Source organism: Odocoileus virginianus, chromosome 34, assembly GCF_023699985.2.
Source record: "Odocoileus virginianus isolate 20LAN1187 ecotype Illinois chromosome 34, Ovbor_1.2, whole genome shotgun sequence".
Lineage (NCBI taxonomy): Eukaryota > Metazoa > Chordata > Mammalia > Artiodactyla > Cervidae > Odocoileus > Odocoileus virginianus.
This window is the reverse complement of record NC_069707.1, coordinates 20,482,764-20,493,358: the sequence shown is the minus strand read 5'-3', so window position 1 is coordinate 20,493,358 and position 10,595 is coordinate 20,482,764. Positions and strand designations below refer to the sequence as shown.

General features: G+C 39.0%; 1 protein-coding gene across 1 annotated transcript; it reads right to left on the bottom strand.

Annotated features, from left to right (window-relative positions):
• Positions 1-6,036: 6,036 nt before the first annotated feature.
• On the bottom strand, positions 6,037-7,038 carry LOC110138305 (RWD domain-containing protein 1). Its single transcript, XM_070461654.1, has one exon. The coding sequence runs from the start codon at positions 6,934-6,936 to the stop codon at positions 6,205-6,207; it is 732 nt and encodes a 243-aa protein (XP_070317755.1). The 5' UTR covers positions 6,937-7,038; the 3' UTR covers positions 6,037-6,204.
• Positions 7,039-10,595: the final 3,557 nt, after the last annotated feature.

Below are 10,595 nucleotides of genomic sequence, written 5' to 3'. Positions count from 1 at the left end.
GATTTCCCCCTAAAGCCATCTAGCATGTATCTTTGGACCATTAGGCAAACCTGTTGAGGGTAGTGGGGGCATCGTGGAGAACGTAGCAATTTGGCTCAGGGGGTCATGCTTGCACTCCAACTCCCAGAAAGTTCTAGAATATCATCAGTTTATCATAGGGAAATGCTTGGATTTCATCCTCCATCCTTATCTTTTCGTGCCTTAGACTACTCCCTAGAGAGCAGACATTAAGTATTAGGAACACTCTAAAGAATGTTTGTGTGTCATTTAGCGTATTATTGATCGGAACATTAGCAAATATTCTTTCCATTGTTGTTTTGTTGTTGTTGTTACAGAATCCACGTGTGAGTGAGAAAGTGGCTTTTTTGGTTCTCATATTTTTTTTTTACAAATACATACTCCCCATTACTTGAACAGGTAGCTCATCTTTTTGACTCAGTTTGTGTTAACACTGTATTAGTTTGCTAGAGCGCTCATAACAAAACAGCAGAGATTGGATGGCTTATACAACAGAAATTAATTTTCTCATAGCTCCAGAGACTGAGCAGTCCATGATCAGGATGCCGTCAGGTCTGGTTCTTCTGAGGCCTGTCCCCATGGCTTCATACAACTGTCTTGTCATGATGTCCTCATGTGGCCTTCCCTTTCTTCTTGCAAATCCTTGGTGTCTCTGGGTGTCAAAATTCTTTCTTATAAGGACACAGTCAGATTGGATTGGGGCCCACCCGAATGGTCTCATTTTAATTTAAATCCTCTTTAACAGCTTAATCTCCTAAAGCAGTCATATTCTGAGGTAAATACTAGGATTGTCTCTTCAGCATATGAATTTTTGGGGTGGAGGGTTCAGTTCAGTCGCTCAGTCATGTCTGACTCTTTGTGACTCCATAGACTGCAGCACACCAGACTTGCCTGCCCATCACCAACTCCCGGAGCTTGTTCAAACTTGTGTCCATTGAGTCGGTGATGCCATCCAACCATCTCATCCTCTGTCATCCTCTTCTCCTCCTGCCTGCAATCTTTCCCAGCATTAGGGTCTTTTCCAATGAGTCCTTCAGGTGGCCAAAGTATTGGAGTTTCAGCTTCAGCATCAGTCCTTCCAGTGAATATTCAGGACTGATTTCCTTTAGGATTGACTGGTTGGATCTCCTTGCAGTCCAAGGGACTCTCAAGATCTTCTCCAACACCACGGTTCAAAAGCATCAGTTCTTTGGCACTCAGCTTTCTTTATAGTCCAAGTCTCACATCCATACATGACTACTGGAAAAACCATAGCTTTGACTAGACAGACCTTTGTTGGCAAAGTAATGTCTCTACTTTTTAATATTCTGTCTCGGTTGGTCATAGCTTTTCTTCCAAGGAGCAGGCGTCTTTTAACTTCATGGTTGCAGTCACCATCTGCAGTGATTTTGGAGCCCAAAATAATTAAGTCTGTCACTGTCTCCATTGTTTCCTCATCTATTTGCCATGAAGTGATGGGACCAGATGCCATGATCTTAGTTTTGTGAATGTTGAGTTTTAAGCCAACTTTTTCCACTCTCCTCTTTCACTTTCATCAAGAGGCTCTTTAGTTCTTCTTTGCTTTCTGCCATCAGGGTGGTGTCATCTGCATATCTGAGGTTATTGATATTTCTCCTGGCAATCTTGATTCCAGCTTGTGCTTCATCCAACCCAGCATTTCACATGATATACTCTGCATATAAGTTAAATAAGCAGGATGGAGGGTGGAGGGACACAATTCAGCCCATAACAAACACCTGAAGTTTTTTCCTGAGCGCTCTTTTGTGCCAGCCAGTGTGATAGGCATTTATGCTCTTGTTTGTTCCTCACCATGATCCTGAATTGTTGTACTGATTGTTTACCTGATCAGATCCTTTAAGCCAGCCACACTCATCTGCAGATTATTCACAGGATGGTCTGTAGAAATTTCCTGGCAAGGGACCTCATTTCCGAGCCACCTTCCTTACTTCAGCCCTGCGGTACTGCAGCCCTGACCTCACCCATGACCTCGAGGCCCACACACTCAGCCCTGCTGCATGCTGTGTGCTCTGGGTGTGCAGGTTCCAGTTCCTTTTCTACAGACCCTGGGCCAGGAAGGCATATTTTGCAAATGAGGAAAATGAAATACAGGAAGTCAAGTGACTTCCGCAGGTGCTACTCCAGCATGTGACACAGCCATCATTCTGACCTCTGACTCCTGTCCAGCCCCACTCTTTTTGCCCCACACAGTCCCCAGTCGGTGATGGGAGCCAATTGGAATTGAGATCATGCTCTTCTGATTGAGACTTGAACCCATGAGCTGGGACTTGAACTGAACCTAAATCTAGATTGGGACTTGACCCCATGACCTTTTAATTTTAATCACTCACCTGGCATCTGGACCTACTGAGGCTCAGGTTCTTTGTGTCTCAGTGTGGAAAGAATTCAGTAAGAGACAAAGTGATAGGTAAGAAGTAGATTTATTTAGAGAGAAACACATCCTGGAATGTGAAGTCAAGTGGGCCTTAGAAAGAATCACTATGAACAAAGCTAGTGGAGGTGATGGAATTCCAGTTGAGCTATTTCAAATCCTGAAAGATGATGCTGTGAAAGTGCTGCACTCAATATGCCAGCAAATTTGGAAAACTCAGCAGTGGCCACAGGACTGGAAAAGATTAGTTTTCATTCCAATCCCAAAGAAAGTCAAAGTCAAAGAATGCACGAACTACTGCACAGTTGCTCTCATCTCACATGCTAGTAAAGTAATGCTCAAAATTCTCCAAGCCAGGCTTCAGCAATACATGAACCGTGAAATTCCAGATGTTCAAGCTGGTTTTAGAAAAGGCAGAGGAACCAGAGATCAAATTGCCAACATCTGCTGGATCATCAAAAAATTAAGAGAGTTCCAGAAAAACATCTATTTCTGTTTTATTGACTGCCAAAGCCTTTGACTGTGTGGATCACAATAAACTGTGGGAAATTCTGAAAGAGATGAGAATACCAGACCACCTCTGCCTTTTGAGAAACCTATATGTAGGTCAGGAAGCAACAGTTAGAACTGGACATGGGGCAACGGACTGGTTCCAAATAGGAAAAGGAGTACGTCAAGGCTGTATATTGTCACCCTGCTTATTTACCTTATATGCAGAGTACATGATGAGAAATGCTGGGCTGGATGAAGCACAAGCTGGAATCAAGATTGCCGGAAGCATCAATAACCTCAGATATGTAGATGACACCACCCTAATGGCAGAAAGTGAAGAGGAACTAAAAAGCCTCTTGATGAAAGTGAAGGAGGAGAGTGAAAAAGTTGACTTAAAGCTCAACATTCAGAAAACTAAGATCATGGCATCTGGTCCCATCACTTCATGGGAAATAGATGGGGAAACAGTGGAAACAGTCAGACTTTATTTTTGGGGGGCTCCAAAAGCACTGCAGATGGTGATTGCAGCCATGAAATTAAAAGACGCTTACTCCTTGGAAGGAAAGTTATAACCAACCTAGACAACATATTAAAAAGCAGAGACATTACTTTGCCAACAAAGGTCCATCTAGTCAAGGCTATGGTTTTTCCAGTAGTCATGTATGGATGTGAGAGTTGGACTATAAAGAAAGCTGAGTGCCAAAGAATTGATGCTTTTGAACTGTGGTGTTGGAGAAGACTCTTGAGAGTCCTTTGGGCTGCAAGGAGATCCAACCAGTCCATCCTAAAGGAGACCAGTCCTGGGTGTTCATTGGAAGGACTGATGCTGAGGCTGAAACTCAAATACTTTGGCCACCTCATGTGAAGAGTTGACTCATTGGAAAAAGACCCTGATGCTGGGAGGGATTGGGGGCAGGAGGAGAAGGGGACGACAGAGGATGAAATTGCTGGATGGCCTCACCGACTCGATGAACATTAATTTGAGTAAACTCTGGGAGTTGGTGATGGACAGGGAGGCCTGGCCTGCTGCGATTCATGGCGTCACAAAGAGTCGGACACGCCTGAGTGACTGAAGTGAACTGAACACTTCATAGATGGAGTCTCAGCCATCTCAGAGGGCGAGAGACCCCAAAATATGGTGTGTTAGTTTTTGATGGACTGACATGGCATAGATTCGTGAGTGAGAGGATTATTCCAACTATGTAGGAACAGAGAGCAGGGCTTTCCAGGAATTGGGCCACCGTCCACTCTCTGGTCTTCAACGGTCGGCCTTGGAACTGTTATTAGTGCTGGTGGGTGTGCCACTTAGCTTGCTGATGTATAATAAAAAGTGAGAGCGTGTGGTGAGGCTCAAGGTTTGGTGAAATTTGACTTGTGTGGCATCTTGAGCCTATTTGGCTCTAACTGGTTTTCATCACATCCTATGGCTCTGTCATTGTTTTATAGGCTGTGTCCTGCCCTCTTCCCTCTGGTTTCAAGATAATTGGCATCTCTGCTTAGAATCCTCAAGACTTTCATCAGACCCTGAAATCATACTCTTAAGTAAACAGGTACATCGGCTTTAAGTCTGTTAAATCAACTGATTTGTCAACTGGAGATAGAATAATTTCTAATTTCTCTGGCGAGAGAAATTCCTCACCTCCTGCAAGAAGCAGCACAAGGGAGGAATTCTGTTTTTATCCTGACAGTTACGTTTCTGTTGACTCGGTGTTGTCCTGTAAGCCCGTTGAGGTTCAGTAGTTGAGATTTCTGAGGATGGGTAAAGGCCAAAGATTGTTGTAAGAGTCTCTTATCCACAGGTGATTTAGAGTTTTCTTTCTGAAATGCCACAGCCCTCACCTTTGATTTGTAATGTTCAGAAAAGATACTTCTAATGTGTCTGATTATTAAAAGTATGATGTGGGCCCTGTGCACTCTTTTTTGTTCACAGCCAAGTTGATTTTCTGAGATTTTTCTTTCATGATAAATTAAAAGTTTCTCTTGGATTTGATTTTGATCTCTGCTCTTGAGGGTTTCCTAAAAGTTCCTCTCTAATTGATGAGGTAATTGGAAATCAGATGATGTAAAGTTTTATGACAAGGAATGGCTTCCTCCCTCTTGCTCCAGATTGTCTGCCAGGAAGAAATATGCCCTGGTTTTTCTGAAATGGCAAAGACAGCATGGAAAATATCCCCTGCAGTTGTTAAATTCTCACTCATTTTTGGGGGCCCTAACTCCGTAAGTAGTGTTAAATATATATGTCCTTTGCTTTTCTTATTTTTTAAAACAATTTTACATAAGATAAAATACACAATTGTAAGAGAAGAATTTAGTGAGTTTCAACAAATGTGTAGATCCTTGTAAACTTCATGAAAGTAAATCTTTCCATCATCTCCCAAATTTCTTCCTGCCCTTTATAATTAATCTCAGCACCCAGTAAACTAATCTTCTCTCTGTATAGTTTTACAGAAAGAGTTATAGTTTTGCCTGTTTTAGAACTTCATATAAATAGAATTAAACAGTGTGTAGTTTTGTGCCTATATTCTTTCGCTCAGCATTGTGTGTGTGTGTGTATGTGTGTGATTCATGCATGATAGTCTAGGTAATGAAAGGTTATTGCTTTTTTTTTTTTTTAGGTTATTGCTTTTTATTAGGGAGTAATATTACATTATATGGATGTATATTGCTACCATTATCTTGCACATTTACATGTTAATAAATATTGGGGTTGTTTCCAGTTAGAGGCAATTTTAAATCGAGATGTTACATACAAATCTTTTTTTTCTTTTTTCTTGTGTTAATACTTAAGAGTGGAATTAGTGGCTTGTATTTTAAGAATAAGTTATCTTTGTAAGAAACTGCAAAACTATTTTCCAAAATAATTGTACCATTTTACACCCTTACCAGCAGTGAAATGAGAGTTGCAATTGTTCTATATCCTTAGTGATACTCCAACACTTGGTATTGATAGTCTTTTTTTTAGGATGTCCCTGTGGAATGCAGAGATTTTAATTCCCTGATTAGGGATTGAACTGTGCCCCCTGCATTGGGAGCATGGAGTATTAATGACTGGACTGCCAAGAATTTCCCTTGTCTTTTTAATTTTGTGAGTTTCTAGTGGTGTCTCTAGTTTATTTATTATTATTATTTTTTTAATATTTGAAATTTTTAAGATCAATTTATTAAGTTCAATGATGAAAGCCATCAGAAGAATATTCTCCTGAAAATTATTTTTTTCTTAGAAAAAAGAAAGGAAAATCAACACCCTCTCAGCATAGCCACAGATGCTGTGGCAGTCAAGCCTCTCTGCAGACGGGAATAGTCCATCAGTCGGTCAAGTCACTCTCCCGGTCAGCAGGATTGTAGTCTGGATCATCTTCATCGTCCTCCAGCTCCAAGTCATCCATTTCCTGGAACAAAGACTCGTCTACCTCCACATTGTTTCCAGCATCTTCCAAGAACTGGATATCAGATGTGTCAAGATTATGATCTGTTTCAAATAGTTGTCTCCCACTTAATTTATTTTTTCCTGCTTGCTCTTCTTCCTTCATCCGTTTCTTTTTAATTTCCAAGAGTTCTGCATCAAACTTGGCCTTCCAATTTAAGAAATTCTCAATTGTAACAGGAGTACCATGGAATAATTGCTTCTCGGCTTCTTCCGCTTCTCTTTCTTTTTGTTTCTTTTCTTCTTCTCTTCTAGTTTTTATTTGATCTACTATTTCATTTAATTTCTCTTGCACAGCTGTCACTAAGGTGAAGATCATCACCATACCAAGGTTTTCTTCTGCCTGTAATGCTAATAATTTTAAAATGTCTGCTACATCATTATCTTCTAGATTTAACTGGGCGAATATTTCATAAAGGGGAGCTTCATCTGGGTATTTTTCACTGTATGTAAACTTGAGGGTTGTCTGGACAGTTTCATCATTTTCTCCAGCCTCAGATGTCACGGTAATGGTGAAGCTGGGTGGATTTTCTGATAATACTGTGAAGGAGTCAGGGTAGATGGACTCCAGAGCCTCCAGCTCGTTGCGCTGCTCCTCGCCGTAATCTGTCATCGCGGCCCTCGCTGCAGCCCATGGATCGCCCAGACACCCAGGCGGCGTGCTGCAGCCTGGACCGCGGCCGCGCTGGGAGAGCAGGCAGCCGCTGGGCGGGCGCAGGCGCAGAGTCCCAGGCAGAGAGGCCTGGGGCCCACGGCCAGGCTGGGCCTTGTCTCTTGTTTAAAAATCTCATTTTCCTGATGGCTAATGATGTTGAGCATATTTTCATGTGCTTATTAGTTATTTTTAAGTTATTTGAGAGCATTTTCATGTCCTTATAAGTCATTTATGTGCTTATGAGTCATGTGTTTAATAACATCGTTAGTTTGCTAAAATATTTTCCTCATTTTTATTAGGTTGGCTTATAATTACATTGTAAAATTTCTTTATCAATTCTGGATATAAGTCCTTTGTCAATGTATGTATTGCAAATCTTTTTTCCAAGAATGTAGCTTGCCTTTTCATTTTCTTAATGCTACCTTTCAAATAGCAGAAGTTTTAAATTTTGAGGAAGTCTAATTTATCAATTTTTCTTTTATGTTTTATGTTTTTTGTGTTCTCTCTAAGAAAGTTTTGTCTAGCCCAAGAGTGGGAACCCAAGCTTCCTGCATTTTTTTCCTAAAAGTTTTAGCCTTTCTTTGTGAGATAAGGGGTTGTGGCTGGCTCTTTATTAACTTTTAAAAATATGATTGTCCACTTATGCAAGTACCATTTGTTGAAAAGGCTTTTCTTTCTCAGCATTCCAAAAAATCAGTTGACTGCATATGTATGTCTAATTCTGGACTTTATTCTGTTATCATTGATTTATATTTCTATCCTTACACCTATATTGTCTTGCTGACTTTTGTATTATTAAAATGTCTTAAAAACCAAGTAGGGTAAATTCTACAACTTTGTTCTTCCATTTTAGAATTATTTTACTGAAACTTTTGCATTTGTATAAAATTTTAGAATATACTTCTCAATTTCTACAAAAAGAAGTTGCTGGGGTTTTGAATGAGGTTGTGATATACTGATGATTAATTTGGGGAAAATGGATATCTTAATATGGAGTCTTCCAATTCATAACCCTGGTATATCTATTTATGTTTTCAAATCTTTTTTCTCAGCAGTGTTTTCATATTTTATTTTATAGGACTTGCACATTGTTCATTAAATTTATTCCCAGTGATTCCATGTTATTAATAATTTTCTGAAATAAACTTTGATATTAAAATTTTTATTTCCCAACTGTTTTTTGTTAGTGTTTAGAAATATAATTAAATTTTGTTAGTATTTGGATAAATACTAGGATAAACTGATTTATCCTGTATCTTAGGATGTTGCTAAATTCACTCATTAGTTTTTGTAACTTGTGGTTTCTTTAGAATTTTCTACATACATGATTACATATCCACAAAAAAAGACAGATTTCCTTCCCCCCGCCCCAATCCATATGCTTTTTGTTTCTTCTTTTTTTTAAAACCTTATTCCACTGAGTAGGCTCTTCAGAATTATGTTGAGTTAAAAGTAGAGAAAGTAGAATCCTTACTTCATTCCTGATTTTAAGTGGAGTATAGGTTTCATCTCTTAAGTATGAAACTAGTTGTAGGGTTTTTTTTGACTTACACATGCACACACACACACACACACACACACACATTTTTTATGAGGTTGAGCAGGCTTTCCACTACTGGTTTACAGAGATTTTATAGTGATGTAAATTCTCTCAGATTTTGTTTGATAGAATTCTTACCTTTTTTGCAATTGGGAAAAGTTTTATTTATTTGTTTGTCATTACAAAGGTCTGTCTAATCAAAGCTATGGTTTTTCCAGTGGTCATGTATGGATGTGAGAGTTGGACTGTGAAGAGAGCTGAGCGCCGAAGAATTGATGCTTTTGAACTGTGGTGTTGGAGAAGACCCTTGAGAGTCCCTTGAACTGCAAGGAGATCCAACCAGTCCATCCTAAAGGAGATCAGTCCTGGGTGTTCATTGGAAGGACTGACGCTGAGGCTGAAACTCAAATACTTTGGCCACCTCATGTGAAGAGTTGACTCATTGGAAAAGACCCTGATGCTGGGAGGGATTGGGGGCAGGAGGAGAAAGGGATGACAGAGGATGAGCTGGCTGGATGGCATCACCGACTCAATGGACATGAGTTTGAGTAAGCTCGGGGAGTTGGTGATGGACAGGGAGGCCTGGCGTACTGCGATTCATGGGGTTGCAAAGAGTTGGACATGACTGAGCAACTAAACTGAACTGAACTGAGGTAAAACACATAAAATTAACCATTTAATAGTGTACTATTCAGTAGCATTTAGTATAGTCACAGTGTTATCCAACCATCTCCTCTATCTCCTCTTCCAGAACATTTTCATCTCCCCCAGAGGAGACCCATTAAGCAATAATTCATTTCTTATGCCCTAGCCCCTAGCAAGCACTAATCTGTGGCCACATACTTACCTATTCTGATTATTTCATATAAATAGAATCATACAAAATATGACATTTTTTGTTTGACTTTCATGGAGCATGACATTTTTGAGTCTGTCATATCAGTATATTATTGTACATCAGTACGTATCAGTACATTATTGAGGCACATTATCAGTACATGATTCTTTTTTATAGCTAATACTCTATTGTATGGATATATTGTGATTTGTTTATCCATTCATTCATTGATGGAAACTTGGGTTGTTTCCATCTTTTGGCTATTGTAAATAGTGCTGCTATAAGCATTTATGTACAAGTATTTATTTGAGTCTCTATACATTCAGTTCTTTTGAATGTATACCTAAGAGTGAATTGCTGGATCATATGCTAATACTATGTTTAATATTTTGAGGAACCACCAAACTGTTTTCCGTAGTGACTGCACTGTTTTATATTCACACTAGGAATATAGGAGGGTTCTGATTTTTCCATAACCTTGCTAACACCTGTTACTTTCCTTTTTTAAAAGGTATAACCATTCTAGTGGGTTTGAAGTGTTGTCTCATTGTATTTTTGATTTGCATTTATAATGGTTTAAAAAAAAGCCACTGCATTTTCATAGGGATTGCATTGATTACAGATCCCTTTGGGGAGTATTGTTATCTTAATAGTATAGACATATGATGTTTTTTGTTTATTTAGGTATTCCTTAATTTCTTTCAAAATTGTTTTATTGTTTTATAAACTTCTGGTAAAATGTTGAATTTAAGCGGTGAAAGTAGGCATCCTTAACTTATTCCTGAGCTTAAGAAGAAAGCTTTCAGTTTTTCATTATTGAGTGTTATACGAGCTGTGGGTTTTTCCCAGATGTCATTTATCAGGCTGAGAAATTTCCCTTTTATTCTCCATCTGTTAGTGTTTTTATCATGTGTCAGTGCTTTTTGCCTGTCCCTCGAGATGATCATGTGGCTTTATCCCCTTGAATTTTATTAATGTGTAAATATTGTATTGATTGATTTTTGTGTACTTAACTACTCTTGCATTCCTGAGATAAATCTCGTATAATTCACCTTTACTTTAGAAGGATATTATTGTTGAATATAGTATTCTAGATTGGCAGTGTTTTCTTCTGGAAATTGAAAATGTTATACACTATTTTTTTAGCTTCCTTCTTTTTTCTGACATGAGGTCTTTATTCATTTCTTTTTCTCCAGTTGTTTTAAATTTCTCTATCATTGGTTTTTTAGCAGTTTTATT